Below are 17,541 nucleotides of genomic sequence, written 5' to 3' on the forward strand. Positions count from 1 at the left end.
TGGTGCGCACCTCCAGCTACTCGGGAGGTTGAGGCAGGAGGATCACTTGAGCCCAGGACTTCAAGCAAGCAGTGAGCTATGATCATGCCACTGCACTCCAGCCTGAGACAAAGCAAGACTTCGTCTCAAAAAAAAAAAAAAAAAAAAAAAAAAAAAGACATTCAGAGAGAAATTGGCTTGTCCTATGCAGCTAGGTCTGGAGAGTGGGGTTCGTGCCGAAGAGCCAGCCCCGTCTGTGAGGAGATGGCGCAGATGCTGGTCTTATGAGAGCTGTCACTGCTGCTTCCTTCTATTTTAGATGACAAGCAATTCTACTTCCTTTTCCAAAACCTCATGTTTTTTTCTTTTCTTTTCTTTTTTTTTTTTGAGACAGAGTTTCACTCTTGTTGCCCAGGCTGGAGTGCAATGGCATGATCTTGGCTCACCACAACCTCCACCTCCTGGGTTCAAGTGATTCTCCTGCCTCAGTCTCCTGAGTAGCTGGGATTACAGGCATGCACCACCATGCCCAGCTAATTTTGTATTTTTAGTAGAGATGGGGTTTCTCCATGTTGGTCAGGCTAGTTTGAAACTCCCAACCTTAGGTGATCCGTCCTCCTCGGCCTCCCAAAGTGCTGGGATTACAGGTGTGAGCCACCGCGCCCGGCCAAAACCTCATATTTTTTCTGGGCCTCTCAAGTTTCTCCCCAGGTCCTATCCCCAGCATTGTCCCTGGATAGGCAGTGTGGCTGCTGTAACAGACACCCCTCCTCCCCCCGTCAGTGATGCAACACAGCTGATATTTGTTTCGTTTTTTTGAGACGAGGTCTCGGTCTCTGCTACCCAGGCTGGAGTGCAGTGGCAGAATCATGGCTCACTGTAGCCTCGACCTTCCAGACTCAGGCAATCCTCCTGCCTCAGCCTCCTGAGTAGCTGGGACTACAGGAGCACACCACTGTGTCTGTCTAATTTTTTGTAGAGACAGGGTCTCACTATATTGCCAGACTGTTCTCAATCTCTTGGGCTAAAGTGATCCTCCCAAAGCGCTGGGATTACAGGCATGAGCCACTGTGCCCCGCCCCAGACATGTTCCAAATCTAGCAGGTGCTCTGGGTCTTCTGCTGGCTCTCCTGCATCCACCCACAGGCAAGAGAAGCAACAAAGTGGGGAGGCCACAAGGCCCCAAACACACCACACACGTCAGGACTGGAGCACATGGCTGCTTGGAACTGCAGGGAGGTTGGGCACATGGGCCAGACAACTGGTTGGGAGACAGCCGGGTGAGCACTGCGCAGGCTCTGCTGCAGAGCCTGACTTCACTCAGCTAACACGACCCTAGCCTCTTCCAGGCTATCCAGATTCTGGTCTCCGCACCACTGCAAGTCAGATGTTCCTAAAACTTATCTTTCATCGTACCACTGATCTATAAGAGCTACAGAAGCAGCCAGGCATGGTGGCTCACACCTGTAATCCCAGCACTTTGGGAGGCTGGGGCGGGTGGATCACCTGAGGTCGGGAGTTTGAGATCAGCCTGGCCAACATGGCAAAACCCCATCTCTACTAAAAATACAAAAATTAGCTGGGCGTGGTGGCGCATACCTGTAATCCCAGCTACTGGAGAGGCTGAGGAAGGAGAATTGCTTGAGCCCAGGAGGCAGAGGTTGCAGTGAGCTGAGATCGTGCCACGGCACTCCAGCCTGGGTGAGTGAGACTCTGTTTAAAAAAAAACAACTACAGAAGCCTCCTGTGTCAACAGGCAGAATGGGCATCGCTCAGCCTGCATTCGAGTCCCCCACAAACCCCACCTGGGCTCTTTCTTCCTCGTTGCAGGAGGCTACTCAGGCTCCCTCAAGTCATGTCCAGGCAGGTGCTCGCTAACACCGCCACGCCTCTACTAGACCACCTGCTCTGGGTGTCTACTGTCCTATTAGTAACTGTCCAAACTCATTTCACCCAATCCCCAGGGCAAGTCCCATCTGCCTCCAAGCCTCCCTGTGAGCCTGTGCTGTCTACATTTCCTCTTTGAGTCTCTCATGCAAGGGCTTGCATAATACAAGAATCAGGACTGAAGAGTGCGTCTGTGCCAAGGACAGAAGGCTCCAGTGGGGCAGTTTCCAGTTTCAGGGTGACTCAGGGCAGCAATGCCACTGTGCAGGAATGGAAAGCGGTGGTTGATGGTGTGGGAAGACATGGGGGCCCTCCTCAGCCTCCAGTTAGAGGGGAGATAATTGCCTCCAATTCCACACGCCCCAGGAATGACGTTCACCATCAATCCCTACAGGTGTGGGCAACACATGTGTAACAGAGTAAATGAAAAAGGGTACACCCTTGCCCCTTGCTTCCCTAGCACAGAGCAGGATGAGGGGTGGGGTTACAGCAGGAGGCAAACGTCCACCCTTTCACCCCAGGTTCGGGCCCTTGCACAGGCCTGCAGCACGAGGCGAGCCCTCAGGACCTGGCAGCTGCTATTTTGGAGGCCAACACTGCTGACGCCACGACTCACACTCAGAGAATGGCTGCAATAGCCGTGCTTTCTCAACCCAAATCCAGGAATATTAAAAAAAAAAAAAAAAAAAAAAAAGGCTGGGGCAGGGCCTGGTGGCTCACGCCTGTAATCCCAGCACTTTAGAGGCCAACGTGGGCAGATCACGAGGTCAGGAGATCAAGATCATCGTGGCCAACATGGTGAAACCCCATCTCTACTAAAAATACAAAAATTAGCTGGGTGTGGTGGCAGGCGCCTGTAGTCCGAGCTACTCGGGAAGCTGAGGCAGCAGAATCGCTTGCACCCAGGAAGCGGAGGTTGCAATGAGCTGAGATGGCGCCACTGTACTCCAGCAACAGAGCCAGACTCCAACTTAAAAAAAAAGAAAAAAAAGAAAAAAAGAAGGCTGTCCTTGGAGACCTAAGACCAGTGTTGCTCTTGGGTGGGCCAGAGTCGAGACTTAAAATACGTCTTAGTAATTTCTTTTTTGGATGGGGTATAGTATGGCTTTTAGTGTTAGTTTTAAAAGTAGTGTTTGGAATGCACTAAGCAGTAAGTGGCTTAATCAGTATCACTATCATGTAATATTGATCTATCAGTGCTGTTGGCACACAGAATTGTACTCTTTTTTTTTTTTTGAGACGGAGTCTCACTCTGTCGCCCAGGCTGGAGTGTGATGGCGCGATCTCGGCTCACTGCAACCTCTGCCTCCTGAGTTCAAGCGATTCTCCTGACTCAGCCTGCCGAGTAGCTGTGATTACAGGTGCCCGCCACCATGCCCACCTAATTTTTGTATTTTTAGTAGAGACAGGGTTTCACCATGCTGGCCAGGCTGGTCTTGAACTCCTGACCCCAGGTACAAAAATTAGCTGGGCGTGGTGGCAGGAGCTGGTTATCCCAGCTACTTAGGAGGGTGAGGCAGGAGAATCACTTGAACCGGGGAGGTGGAGGTTGCAGTGAGCCAAGATTGTGCCACTGCATTCCAGCCTAGGGGACAGACGGAGACTCTTGTCTCAAAAAAAAAAAAAAGAAAAAAACAGTATTTCCAAGACGCATAAAACAGGTCCACTGTCATTTTTTCCAGTTATCCAGGAACTTCCATAAAGCGAACGTTTTGGGCTGAAGGTCACCCACCCCATGAGCAGTCAGGTGGAACTAGTGCCCAGGGAAGGCAGGCAGCCTGCGCCATCATGGCCTTTGGCTCAGAGGCCACCTAAGCAGCCCCGCGCTGTGGGTCACCACCATCTCCTCCACACTCAAGTCTGAAGGTGAGCCTGTCAGGGGCTCCCAGCTCACTGGGTGGAGGGAAGCGTGTCAGGGTGGGGGGGGTGTGCCCTGAAGAGCGAGGCCACGCGTCTACCTCCAGCTTTTCCCCTGACACACTGAGCGACTCCCGGCTGCACGCCGGCCACAGGGCTCCTGTAAGATGCTGGGAGGCTTCCCAAGGCACCCCGCCCAGATGTCTTCCCAGGAATCCCGGATCCCTGAGGAGGGAAGATACCATCACTAAGAAATCTGTGACCAAACTGCTGATCACAGAAAAGGAGTGATTTTCCCATTAATTCTGAAACAGTTAGTCAAACACGAGGGAGGGGACAAATTGAGCAAAAAGCCTCAAATGAGGCTAAATGAGTCACCACGCCCGGCCTTTTCAATTACATAGCTCCATTTTGTAAACTTCTGCTCAGCTTCAAGGAGGCCAGCCCAAGTGGACCACAGGACTAGCAGCCTTGACTCTTGCTGGGTGAAGATCCTTCCCACACATGACTGCTGCAGGGGAAGGTCAAAAACGTCCCAGGCCAGGCACAGCTCACGCCTGGATTCCCAGCACTTTGAAAGGCCAAGCGTGGGGGGATCTCTTGAGCCCAGGAGTCTGAGACCAGCCTGGGAAACATAGACCCCACTGTACAAAAAAAATGAAATTAGCCAGGTGCAGTAGCGTATGCCTGTAGTCCCAGCTACTTGGGTGCAGTGGCGTATGCCTGTAGTTCCAGCTACTTGGGTGCAGTAGTGTATGCCTACAGTCCCAGCTACTTGGGAGGCTGAGGTGATCACTTGAGCCCAGGGGATTGAGTCTGCAGTGAGCTATGATTGCACCATAGCACTCCAGCCTGGGTGGCAGATAAAGACCCTGTCACAAAACAAAACAACCCACAAGCCTCCCCTGCTCAGTGTGGCTACACCAAGAAGAATTCAAGTCGAGATTTCTTGGGTATTTTTTTTTTTTTTTTTGAGATAGGTCTCACTGTCTCTCAGGCTGGAGTATAGTGGCATGACTCAGCTCACTGCAACCTCCACTTCAGCCTCCTGAGTAGCTGGGACCACAGGTGTGCATCACCACACTCAGCTAATTATTGGTAGAGATGGGTTTCACTATGTTGCCCAGGCTGGTGTGGCATTCTTGAGCTCAAGCAATCCACCCGCCTCAGCCTCTCAAAGTGTTAGGATTACAGGCGTAAGCCACTGAGCCTGGCCCTTATTACCTTTTTTTTTTTTTTTTTTTTTTTTGAGAGGGAACCTAGCTCTGTCACCCAGGCTGGAGTGCAGTGGCGCAATCTCGGCTCACTGTAACCTCCACCTCCCGGGTTCAAGCGATTCTCCTGCCTCAGCCTCCCGAGTAGCTGGGACTACAGACACCTGCCACCATGCTTGGCTAATTTTTGTATTTTTAGTAGAGATGGGGTTTCACCATGTTGGCCAGGCTGGTCTTGAACTCCTGACCTTGTGATTCACCCGCCTCAGTCTCCCAAAGTGCTGGGATTACAGGTGTGAGCCACCCTGCCTGTCCCCTTTTTATTACTTTTTCGAGACAAGGTCTCACCCTGTTGCCTAGGCTGGAGTGCAGTGGTGCAACCACAGCTCACTGTAGTCTTGACCTCCTGGGCTCAAGTGATCCACCTCAGCCTCCCAAATAATCCTCACTACAGGCGTGCACCACTGCAACTGGCTAATTTGCTTTTTGTAGAGAGGCAGGGAGTCTCCCTATGCTGCCCAGACTGGCCTCAAAACTCCTGGGCTCAAGTGATCCCCCACCTTGGCCTCTCAAAGTGCTGGGATTACAGGCATGAGCTACCATGGCCAGACCTCATTTCTTTTTTGTTCAGTCTTCTTTGCCTCTGTAGCCAACGTGTTTTGTAAATATGCCTAGTCTCACCCTAAAAGCAGCCTATTGAGCAAACAAGTATATTTCAGTTACTCAGCATATTAAAACCATTTCTTCACAGGTGTTTCTGTCCTTCTTGTTTAACACAGAAAACAGGAGAACCAAATAAGCCAAGCTCTTTATCTTCCCAAAGCCCTTGGTCTAGACCAGAGTTCCCAAAGCATGGTCAGTGGTTTCTCTACATCAGAAACAGCGGGCGTGTCTGTGTCCTCAAACGCAATGTCCGAGGATGTGAGGCGGGGTTTGCGATTCTGTATTGTTAACAGGCTCCCCAGGAGTTCCTGACAGCCAACTGCAGGCATCGCTCCCAGGAAGGCCTGTGAGCCCCACATGCTCCCCAGGAGTTCCTGACAGCCAACTGCAGGCATCGCTCCCAGGAAGGCCTGTGAGCCCCACATGCTCCCCTAGGGGGATGTAAGCTGGGTGATCACGTCTGAAATAAGGACCCAAGATTCCTGACTCCCCGATGCGGTTTTTAAATTTTTAAGGCAGGCAAGGGGAAAAAAAGATACCAAGTGAAGAATTCATTGTATATTTATTATTCACAGTTAATCACTACCTACCAAATGCTATCCGCAGAGTTAAAGGATTAAGTACATAGGTCTTTATTTAAACACTGATTTTTTTTTTTAAATATATACACACAAAACTTAGTTCAGCAAGGCTTCATGATATACACCAATTCCAAAATAAAACAATCAAATGGTCCAGGTGTAGAATGCCAGATTCCTTTTATCATCTGCGAGGAAAAGAGAAGCAGGATGAGGAAGAGTGAGGGAAGGCGGGGACAGGCTCTGCCCAGAAGAGCTGCCACCTCCTGGCACAGCAAACGCTCCAGGCCTGGGCCCTGTTCATATCTGGAGTCGGAGGGAGACTCCCATTGGCCGCTTTGGGACTGAAAGGCCCAAGGCTGTCACCAGCTCCCAGAAGAGAGGGAGGCAGTCTTGTTTTTGTCGTGGTAAGGGGTTTGGGTGGAGAAAAAGATTACAGGCACATCACCACAGGGGACCAGAAGTGGAGAGAAGACAGAGTTCTGCCGAGGCCTTGGTCTTCCTGTCTTTCCAATCTTGCCTTTCCCAACTCTCCCTGCTTCCTGGGACCATCGGTAGGGGTGGGGAGCAGCAGTCAACACAGCCCACTGGGAAGGGAGGCACAAGCAGCACTCCAGCTTCCCAGTGCTGCCCTCACACTCACCTGGACAGGTCAGGGGACACAGGATGAAAGCCATGGCCCAATCTAAGAGCAAGACAAGTGAAAAGTGAGTACTCTCACTGTGTACCCCAGCATAGGAATACAGTGAAACCTGCTACAACTGGAGGCTGCATTCCCACGACTTCCTCCTCCGCTCTCCTTGACTGGGACTTGCTGGTTCCAGGGGTGCATATAGGGAGGGGGCGGGGGCCACAACCCCCGAGACGGTGAGGACAGGCTTCCGACCCCCCTGTAAGCCAGATCCAGTGGGATGTGGGAGAGCTGGGCGGTCACCTTCCCTCTTGCCCCGGTGGCCCATCACACTCACACTGCACCCTGGGCAAGCAGTTCCCTGAACCCCCAAGGGGCTCACAACCCTTAAAGCTGGAGCTTAAAGCCTCCTGGCTTAGTACAAGCAGGAGAACGCCTCACCTTCCACTCCTGCTTGTCTCCTTTGCTCTACCCTGGCTCCCCTGCCCGGAGGGAAAAATATTTACACAGAGTAGGAGACAAATTGGCTGAAAAGCTCTGGACTGTCTTTAACTTATTTTAAAACAAAACAAATTAAAAAAAAAAAAAAACACCACTCAGAAGCAACCCTTGAAATAAGGAAAAAGGCACTATGAAAAAACAACATGCTCGATAATCCCACTGGAAGGGCCAACAAAGTGGAAAGAGACAGGCTTTCAGGTGGGCTTTTTTTTTTTTTTTTTCTGAGACGGAATCTCGCTCTGTCACCCAGGCTGGAGTACAATGGCACGGTCCCAGCTCACTCAACCTCCACTTCCCAGGTTCAAGCGATTCTCCTGCCTCAGGCTCCCGAGTAGCTGGGACTACAGGCGTGTGCCACCACACGCGGCTAATTTTTTATTTTTAGTAGAGACGGGGTTTCACCATGTTGGCTAGGTTGGTCTCGAACTCCTGACCTTGTGATCCGCCCACCTTGGCCTCCCAAAGTGCTGGGATTACAGGCGTGAGCCACCGCGCCCGGCCCAGGTGGGCTTTCTCAGGAAGCCATGGAAGCAGAGACATGCTTTCCTTCTACCCCACTCTACTGCGAACTTGGACAAAATACACTGGGGGTCTGGGCTGGAAGGCAGATTCCTGCAAGTCCCCTCCTCTGGAGGAAGCTAAACAGCAAAGGCGTCGAGCGGCCCTGCCCGCTCCTTTTTGTGTGTATATACGAAGAACACAGGAACAGCTGTTCTTCTTTCAGTCATTCCAACTAAAACAGACATTTTGCATAGAGAGAATACCAGCCCACTTGGTTTCTTGTTTTTTATTATTGGCGTCAGCTAGGACTATACGTGGCCTTAAACGTCATGCACTGATGGACAGAAGAGAAAAAAGGATGAAAAAAAAGACAAAGGAGGGGAAAGAGGAGCAGCAGTGAAAATTTGTAATAAAAACTCTTCTTAATTTATAGGTAAGTTTTGGCATTTTTAAATCCAACGCCCCCTCCCACCCCCTAAAGTTCCAACCAAAGTGAGAGGGTCACAGGGTGACCCGGCCAGGTGTTCTGCACTCCCTCACAGGCTGCTGTCAGAGGCAGCTTGTGGGTTTAATTCTTTTGTATGTGTTTTACATTTTTCACTTTCTTTAAATAATTGCTTCTTGACTCTTAGACGTTCCGGTTCACGGGGGTGACATAATTGCGGGGAAACATGCCGGTCTGCCCGTGGCAAGCTCCTTTCCACCAGTTGGGGTCTGAGTTATCCATGACATGGATAAAATCTCCCCGGCGGAAGCCCAGCTCTCCATCCTCCTGGGGATCAAAGTCAAAGAGGGCCTGGACGTATGTCGGCTGCTGCAAAACAGGAGCAGGAAAAACCCACATTGCATTCCTGGTCTGTGACTGGCCACCTCTGAGGCCAGATGGGTTCCAGGGGGAAACGAATGCGTGCCAAATTCTCCATGTTTCTTAAACTCACCTCCCATCTCCCATCTCCCCGTTTATTCTTACCTATTCTAAGTTTACAGGCCAAGCGGGTTTAGTGTGATATTTCCCAGTGCTCAGAAAATATTAGAGTATGTCTCCCAGAGGAGGGTGGCCAATTGTGCCGTATTATCAAGTAGAGGGCAGGCAGTGCTTGGAGGAGAAAGTTCTTCAGAAACAGCCATCTGTGTTTAGGCCGTGGGCCCAGAATCTGCAAATCCCTTCTACGACACCCTTAAGGTATTAAAGCCTAAAGTTCTGGAGCTCGAATAACATAAGGGGCTCTAACCGTAACTTACAACCAGGGCTCGAGGGACAGGAACGGGTGCCGACTCCATTCCCTCACAAGCATAGTTTTCCTCATAACTTGCTTCCAGGGACAGGATCTTTGGGTGGGTGTGTTAAAGACCATCTCCCTAGAGAGGCTGGCAAGCTGGCTACACACTACCTCTGGAAAAGCAAAAACCTTGTATTTGAAACAACAAATCTTTTTTTTTTTTTTTTGAGATGAAGTCTCCCTCTGTCGCCCAGGTTGGAGTGCAGTGGTGCAATCTCAGCTCACTGCAATCTCCACCTCCCGGGTTCAAGCAATTTTTCCATCTTAGCTTCCCGAGTAGCTGGGACTGCAGGTGTGCGCCACCACATCCAGCTAATTTTTGTATTTTTAGTAGAGACAGGGTTTCACCATGTTGGCCAGGCTAGTCTCAAACACCTGACCTCAAGAGATCTGCCTGCCTCGGCCTCCCAAAGTGCTGGGATTATAGGTGTGAGCTACTATGCTGGGCCAGAAAAAAGAAATCTTTAGTGTGAATGGAGGGTAACATTTTCAGTAAGGAGCACAGAAGCCCCAGCGGCAATCCCTGAAGGGCGCCTGCATGTTGAGGGGCGCCTCCCCTTTCCTACAGGAATACACACTGAGGAGCTATTCTTAACTAAAAATGATCCCATCTCACCCTGATGAGGCTTACCTGTGGCACCTGTTCTATGTCCCGCAGGAATATCTGCTGGTTTCTGGAGACAGATGTAGATCTGTGATAATCCACCAGCTCATTCAAAGAATTGAACTTCACCACCCAGAGGAAGTACTTCCCGGCTCCATCTCGGAGCACCTTGAAGTGCTGCACATCGTTTCCAAACCTGGGAGGGACAGAAAGCACATGTGACCGGCTAAAGGCTCTAACTTGGCAAATCGAGGGTATTCCCATATAGGAGATATCTCGAGAGAACCACTGTCCCAGCAGCACTCCTCAGGGACTGCAGAGCAACAAGTTTCCTCACTGCGTGTCCCTGGGACGGACCTCTCCCTATGACTGATGGGCACCAGGACAACATCCAGAAACCAGAGAGGGACAGGCCATCAGTCATTCTCATTCTGAAGATGTTTGTAAGATAAAGAGTCCAGGCTGGGTGCGGTGGCTTACACCTGTAATCCCAACACTTTGGAGGCCGAGGTGGGCAGATCACCTGAGGTCAGGGGTTCGAGACCAGCCTGGCCAACATGGAGAAATCCCATCTCTACTAAAAATATAAAAGTAGCTGGGCGTGGTGGTGCATGCCTGTAATCCCAGCTACTCGGGAGGCTGAGGCAGGAGAATCACTTGAACCTGGGAGGCCGAGGTTGTGGTGAGCTGAGATCGCGCCATTGCACTCCAACCTGGGTAACAAGAGTGAAACTCCGTCTCAAAAAAAAAAAAAAAAAAGTCCATGTGCCCTGAACCCTACCAAATAAAAACAGCCGTACTTAAGACAAAGGAGTGTGACTTAACATCCTTTGAATCAAAAAATAATTAAAATCTTATATGCAGGAAGAAGGTGAGGAGGGCTGGAAATACTTTCAACAATTCTCTCGTAACTGGGAATAGTTCAAAGTAATGTTTTCCATTCAGGAATTTTAGCTCCACTCATGGGGAAAAGGTCTCTGAACAAAAGGACATACTGGGACAATAAAAGAGGCCCAGACTTCAAAACCCAAAAGCTTCTCCTTCACTAGATCACACCCTTTTATACTGGCAAGCAAAACCGGCAACAGCGTGGCTGGCTGGTACTAGCTCACAGGGTCTGTCACAGAATATCTGGCTAGAACACCAGCCTAGCAAGGGCGCATCTGCCTGTCCTGTTCACCTGGCCGGGCACTGAAAAAGGCATTCTCGGCCGGATGCGGTGGCTCATGCCTGTAATCCCAGCACTTTGGGAGGCCGAGGTGGGCAGATCATAAGGTCAGGATATCGAGACCACCATGGCTAACACAGTGAAGCCCCGTCTCTACTAAAAATACAAAAAATTAGCCAGGTGTGGTGGCAGATGCCTGTAGTCACAGCTACTCGGGAGGCTGAGGCAGGAGAATGGTGTGAACCCGGGAGGAGGAGCTTGCAGTGAGCCGAGATTGGGCCACTGTACTCCAGCCTGTGTGACAGAGTGACACTCCATCTCATTTAAAAAAAAAAAAAGGCATTCTCTGAGAGTGCTTGTTCAATGAATGAATGAGTCCCTCCTCTCCTTCAGTCTTTCAGCTGATGGAAACCAAAGGCTTCAGAAAATCAATCCGGCAGGTGGCAGCACTGAGCCTCAAGGAAGCCACTCAGCACAAGATGCCTCGCATTTGGAAAAAATACTGCTTTACATGTAAGACAAAATGTGGAAGGTGAGAAAGCTTCATTAGCAAGGGTATATTCCACGGCACTTCTGGCCCCACAGAGGCCCACTTCCACCCATGCAATGCAGGTGGTTTCTAAAAGAGCCCAGGGCCCTAATAATGAGCAGTGTTTCAAATCACAGGCTCAAAACATCCTAAAACTAAGAAACATCTGACAACTGTTGATTCTTGAACCTCTTTTGCAGAGGTGTGTGTGTTGTTAAAGAGAGTCATGACACCTGCTTTGCTTCTAAAACAATAAATGCATTAAATCCTTAAAAGATTCTACTTGAGAAAATGGAAGTTTGAGAGTTTCTGCTGAGCAAACAGGCAGCATCCAGCCGAGCACGTGGCTGCCCCCGTGGTTTTGGCCACCACCCAGTGATTTACTGCTTGTTCCCCTCATCTTATAAGGTTTCAGTTACACTTGGGTCAGTATAAAACTAAAGAAAGACAGGTGTCACACATGTTTTTCTTTTCTTTTCTTTTTTTTTTTTTTAAAGATGGATGGAGTCTTGCTCTTTCACCCAGGCTGGAATGCAATGGCTTAGTCTCGGCTCACTGCAACCTCTGCCTCCTAGGTTCAAGTGACTCTCCTGCTTCAGCCTCCGGAGTAGCTGGGAATACAGGCGTGTGCCACCACGCCCGGCTAATTTTTGTATTTTTTAGTAGAGACATGGTTTCACCATATTGGTCAGGCTGGTCTCAAACTCCTGACCTCATGATCGGCCTGCCTCAGCCTCCCAAAGGGCTGGGATTACAGGCGTGAGCCACCATGCCGGGCCACAACTATAAATTTAAAATCTACGCTTCAAAAAAAAAAATCTACATTTTAATCACACATTAAGTGGTTCTAAAACCAAATAAGATATTCAGTTTGTTTGTTTGTTTTGGGAGACACAGTCTTACTCTGTCACTCAGGCTGGAGTGTAGTGGCACGATCTTGGCTCATCTGCCTCTCGGGTTCAAGTGATTCTTCTCTCTCAGCCTCCTGAGTAGCTGGGATTACAGGCACACGCCACCACGCCCAGGCCATTTTTGTATTTTTTTTTTTTTTTAGTAGAGACAGGGTTTTACCATGTTCGCCAGGCTGGTCTCGAACTTCTGACCTCAGGTGACCTGCTTGCCTTGGCCTCCCGAAGTGCTGGGATTACAGGTGTGAGCCAGCGCCCCCAGTCTTTTTTTTTTTTTTTTTCTTTTTGAGACAGAGTTTTGCTCGTCGCCCAGGCTGAAGTGCAATGGCGCCATCTCGCCTCACTACAACCTCCGCCTCCTGGATTCAAATGATTCTCTGGCCTCAGCCTCCCAAGTAGCTGGGACTACAGGTGTGTGCCACTATGCCTGGGTTATTTTCTATTTTTAGCAGAAATGGGGTTTCACCATGTTGGCCAGGCTGGTCAGTTCATTTTTGAAATGGAAAAGTCTCACGCTTTACATCAGTTATAAATGGGAAATGGTGGCTGGAAGCAGTGGCTCCAGCCTGTAATCCCAGCACTTTGGGAGGTCGAGGTGGGCGGATCACCTGAGGTCAGGAGTTCAAGATCAGCCTGGCCAATATGGCAAAACCCCGTCTCTACTAAAAATACAAAAATAAGCCGGGCGTGGTGTCAGGCACCTGTAATCCCAGGTACTCGGAGGGTGGGGCAGGGAGAACTGCTTGAACCTGGGAGGTGGAGGTTGCAGTGAGCTGAGGCATGCCACTGGACTCCAGCCTAGGGGACAGAGCAAGACTCTGTCTCAAAAATAAATAAATAAAATAAAAGGAAAATGGTTTTCTATCCCCCATTCAAAAACAAAACAATCTTAATGTAATCTAAACTAAGTAGTGATCTGAGTGTTGAATCTAATCACATCTCTCTATATAACTGATGAAGTGATCTGCTGGACTCCTGGGGAGGGTCCTATGATAATACATTAACTAGAAAATAACTGAAAGTAAAAAACATATGGAAGTAACAATTTAATTCAAAATCCCGACTTCACAGCTGAGGTGTAAATTGTTTAGAATCTTCAAGTGCTGGTTTCTATTCTCCACACTCTCCATGGCGGCAGAACTTCCTGTCTTCTTCATTCCCTGCTTACCTGCTCCCTTTCACACCTGAACTTTCCACCGGGGAAATGCAAGCCCCAAATCCCCTGCAGCAGCCTTCTTAAGTGACTGTGAGGGCCTAGGATGGGGCTGGTGGATATAAGTCAGTGGACCTGAGCAAGGCAAGCCAAGGCAGCTGACAGGCGCTCCACTATCCCATTAGAGAGAGCTGCGGGAATCCCTCGGAGGGCAGAAGCTCAGGAGTGCTGGGCACTAGGGAAAACTGGCAGGCTCCAGCTGGCTGCAGGGAACTGCTGCTCACCTCCTGAAGGCTGTGTCCACGTGGGAATCTACATCCAGTGCTTCTAGAACTCATTTTCAGAGGAGCCAGAAATTAGGATTTTAATGTGAAATGAAGATACTGTTTAGACTAAGCCTCCACCATTTTGTGTGTAGCCAGGCACCTGACCAACGGCTTCACAATTTGGATCAGTCAGAGACAGGATTCCAGGCAACTGCAGCAGGAAATACTTACTTGACAGAGAGGGAGAAGTCCCCAGGAGCGCTCTCACTCTCTCGGATAAGAAAGGCCCCATCGTGCCGCTGTTTGCTAAGCATTTCTTCTGCCTTGGCTCTGGGGATTTTGCCAAAAAACCACCTAAGGAAGGAAGGCAAGCTGGTCAACATCTGCTTCCCCACAAAGAAACGGGATATCCAGCCTTCAAAATGTGAGTAACACAACACTCCTTGCCAGAGGAAGGGGCCTCCCTCCTCATCCTCCAGCCTCACAGTGCCCAAGATCGACACTGGGTTGGGTCCCCAGAGATGGACCTTCAAAGGTCTTTAGCCTACTCCATTTCCCAGAAAGCGACTCACCAAGGCACTAACCGTGGGTCACTCTTTCTATAGAGGGAGACATTTGAAAATGGGCCCCCCAGGCCAAAGCCCACTGGACTCCCTACTGACTCATGACAAAGGCGCCTGGGGAAAAGCTCAGGCCTTTGGGCTTGGTGTACGGGATGAACTGCCAAGGAGAGACTGGCCCCTTCCTGCAGCCATGTGATAAGATCACAGCTTCACCACAGTGGGACTAAGGGAAAGTGGGGAGGAAACCTGGACGGCCAGGAGCTGGAGGCAGGGTTACTTTTGCTAACAGCCCAAAGGCAAAAGGTTCAGACAGTATGAGGGTGCCTCTACCAGTAACTAAGGTCAGCATTCCTCTCAAGGCCTGCCTCTGGGGCCACTGCTCAGAGTTCAGCTTTCAGAAGCCACCAGGAATATTGTAATTTACCATATGCTCAGCAGCTAGCTGCAAAATTCAGATTTTTGAGGCAAGTTGCAGACTCTTCTGCTCCCAATTGCTGATTCACCTTGGCCAGAAGAAAAAGTGGCTAAATTCATGAAAAACTGTGAAGCAACTGGCTGTGGCTTATCAAGAGGAAGAGGAGAGGAACACTTCTACAAGAGCTTCAAGTCAAGCTGCCTCACTATTTCAAATGAAAACTATAATTAGGAAGAAGAAACTGTGAAAACCATGTTCTCTTCTCAAAATTGTCTTTAGTTATCATTTTTAAAAGCAAAAGTTATAGCAAATAAAGACCTATAAACATGGAAACTGGCATTCATTTAATATGCTAATTATAATATCAAAAGTTCTTTTAATGGACCAAATAGTCCATTAAAGTTGTAAATCTAACTTACATATCTTTTCTTTTTTTTTTTTGAGGAGTCTAGCTCTGTCACCCAGGCTGGAGTGCAGTGGCACGATCTCGCTCACTGCAAGCTCTGCCTCCCGGGTTCACGCCATTCTCCTGCCTCAGCCTCCCAAGTAGCTGAGCAGCTGGGACTATATATAGGCGCCCGCCACCATGCCCGGCTAATATTTTGTATTTTTAGTAAAGACGGGGTTTCACCATGTTAGCCAGGATGGTCTCGATCTCCTGACCTTGTTGATCCGCCCGCCTTGGCCTCCCAAAGTGCTGGGATTACAGGCATGAGCCATTACGCCCGGCCCTTTTTTTTTTTAAGATAGAGTCTCACTCTGTCATCAAGGCTGGAGTGCAGTGGCACGATCTCGGCTCACTGCAACCTTCGCCTCCTGGGTTCAAGCAATTCTCCTGCCTCAGCTTCCCTAGTAGCTGGGATTACAGGCGGCCACCACCACGCCCAGCTAATTTTTGTATTTTTATAGAGATGGGGTTTCACCATATTGGCCAGGCTGGTCTTGAACTCCCGACCTCGAGATCTGCCCGCCTCAGCCTCCCAAAGTGCTGGGATTACAGTCGCGAGCCACCACGCCCGGCTAATTTACATATCTTACTTATAAGCAACCATATTGGAAGATGTCCCTAAAATAATATACTATACTCAAATTCAAACAGAAAGATGTGAACTGCTAGGAAGGATACACTTAGAAGCTGCCCTTAGTAACTTTGTCCTTGTGTGTGTGTGTCAGCCTCTAGGGACTCTTAGTAACTCTGAATAGTCCGACATCTACCTGCTGGAGTCTTTCTCATTTTGCATACTCTACTGCCAGGCTGCTGAGGAGCTGGGACAATAGATCCTCCTGCTTCTACAAATAACTCAAGGCTAGGGCCTGCAGTGCCTGGAAATCAGGCCACACAAGAGAAATCACATATCACTAGAATAGAATGCTCTCTAAATATAAAAGGACAGGCTGGGCCCGGTAGCTCATGCCTGTAATCGCAGCACTTTGGGAGGCTGAGGTGGGGTGAATCACTTGAGGTCAGGAGTTTGAGACCAGCCTGGCCAACGTGGTGAAACCCACTCTCTACCAAAAATACAAAAATTAGATGGGCACGGTGGCGGGCACCTGTAATCCCAGCTACTCGGGAGGCTGAGGCAGGAGAATCACTTGAACCTGGGAGGCAGAGGTTGTAGTGAGCTGAGACTGTGCCACCGCACTCCAGCCTGGGTGACAGAGTGAGACTCTGTCTCAAAAAAATATATAAATAAATAAAATAAAAAAGGAGGCTGGGTGCGGTGGCTCAATGCCTGTAATCTCAGCACTTTGGGAGGCCGAGGTGGGCGGATCACCTGAGGTCAGGAGTTCGAGACCAGCCTGGCCAACAGGAGAAACTCCATCTCTACTAAAAATACAAAATTAGCAGGGCGCGGTGGCGCATGCCTGTAATCCCAGCTACTCGGGAGGCTGAGGCAGGAGAATCGCTTGAACCTCCTGGAGGCAGAGGTCACGGTGAGCCGAGATCGTGCCATTGCACTCCAGCCTGGGCAACAAGAGTGAAACTCCATCTCAAAAAAATTAAATAGGCCGGGTGTGGTGGCTCACGCCTGTAATCCCAGCACTTTGGGAGGCCGAGGCGGGCAGGTCACAAAGTCAGGAGATCGAGACCAACCTGGCTAACACGGTGAAACCCTGTCTTTACTAAAAATACAAAAAAATTAGCCAGGTGTGGTGGCAGGTGCCTGTAGTCCCAGCTACTCGGGAGGCTGAGGCAGGAGAATGGAGTGAACCTGGGAGGCGGAGCTTGCAGTGAGCCGAGATCGCACCACTGCACTCTAGCCTGGGCGACAAAGCGAGACTCGGTTTCAATAAATAAATAAATACATAAATAAATAAGGACACTTAACGGTATTGAGACCATTTAAACCTTCTCATATCGGGGGGCCTTGGGTTTCTAATATAAGTGTATGCAGCATGCATCTGACTGGGTACAGCAGTGAAAATCCACATATGGCCTCGGCTGGCTCTCCCCACACTGCCCCACACTCCCCACCATTGCCACTTCCAATAGCAATGGTGAGGGTGAAGCTTCTCAATCAGTAAGGCTCTCTTTCCTCCTAGGCCCCCAAGATCTCTCCACTAGGGAGGTTTTTTCCCATTTGTAGGTATAAAATAATGAATGTAAACTGAAATAGCCTAGATGTACATGAAGCAAACATAAAAAGTAAGATGCTTCCCTCAAACTCCCCAGAGGCAGCACGTGTTGGCAGTTCTAACACTTAGGTTTCCAGACCTTTCTGTCTGGTGTCACATAGACATGGCTGCTGTGTTTTCTTGCCCCCAGCTTAAAATTAACGCAATTTTATTTTCAATTAAAAAAAATGAATTGTAGTGAAGTACAAATTATAATGTTTAAAAAGT

At 49.5% G+C, this 17,541-nt stretch overlaps 1 protein-coding gene across 1 annotated transcript in view; it reads right to left on the reverse strand.

Moving 5' to 3' along the window:
- Positions 1–7,514: 7,514 nt before the first annotated feature.
- GRB2 (growth factor receptor bound protein 2) overlaps positions 7,515–17,541 on the reverse strand; it is an 87,702-nt gene continuing 77,675 nt past the window's right edge. The window contains exons 4-6 of the mRNA NM_001246617.1: positions 13,951–14,073; positions 9,723–9,891; positions 7,515–8,625 (exon numbers count right to left, since the gene is read on the reverse strand). Coding sequence (NP_001233546.1) covers positions 8,440–8,625; positions 9,723–9,891; positions 13,951–14,073 — 478 coding nt within the window. The 3' untranslated portion in view covers positions 7,515–8,439. The remainder of the gene's footprint in view (positions 8,626–9,722; positions 9,892–13,950; positions 14,074–17,541) is intronic.

The sequence above is a fragment of the Pan troglodytes genome, chromosome 19, assembly GCF_028858775.2.
Source record: "Pan troglodytes isolate AG18354 chromosome 19, NHGRI_mPanTro3-v2.0_pri, whole genome shotgun sequence".
Lineage (NCBI taxonomy): Eukaryota > Metazoa > Chordata > Mammalia > Primates > Hominidae > Pan > Pan troglodytes.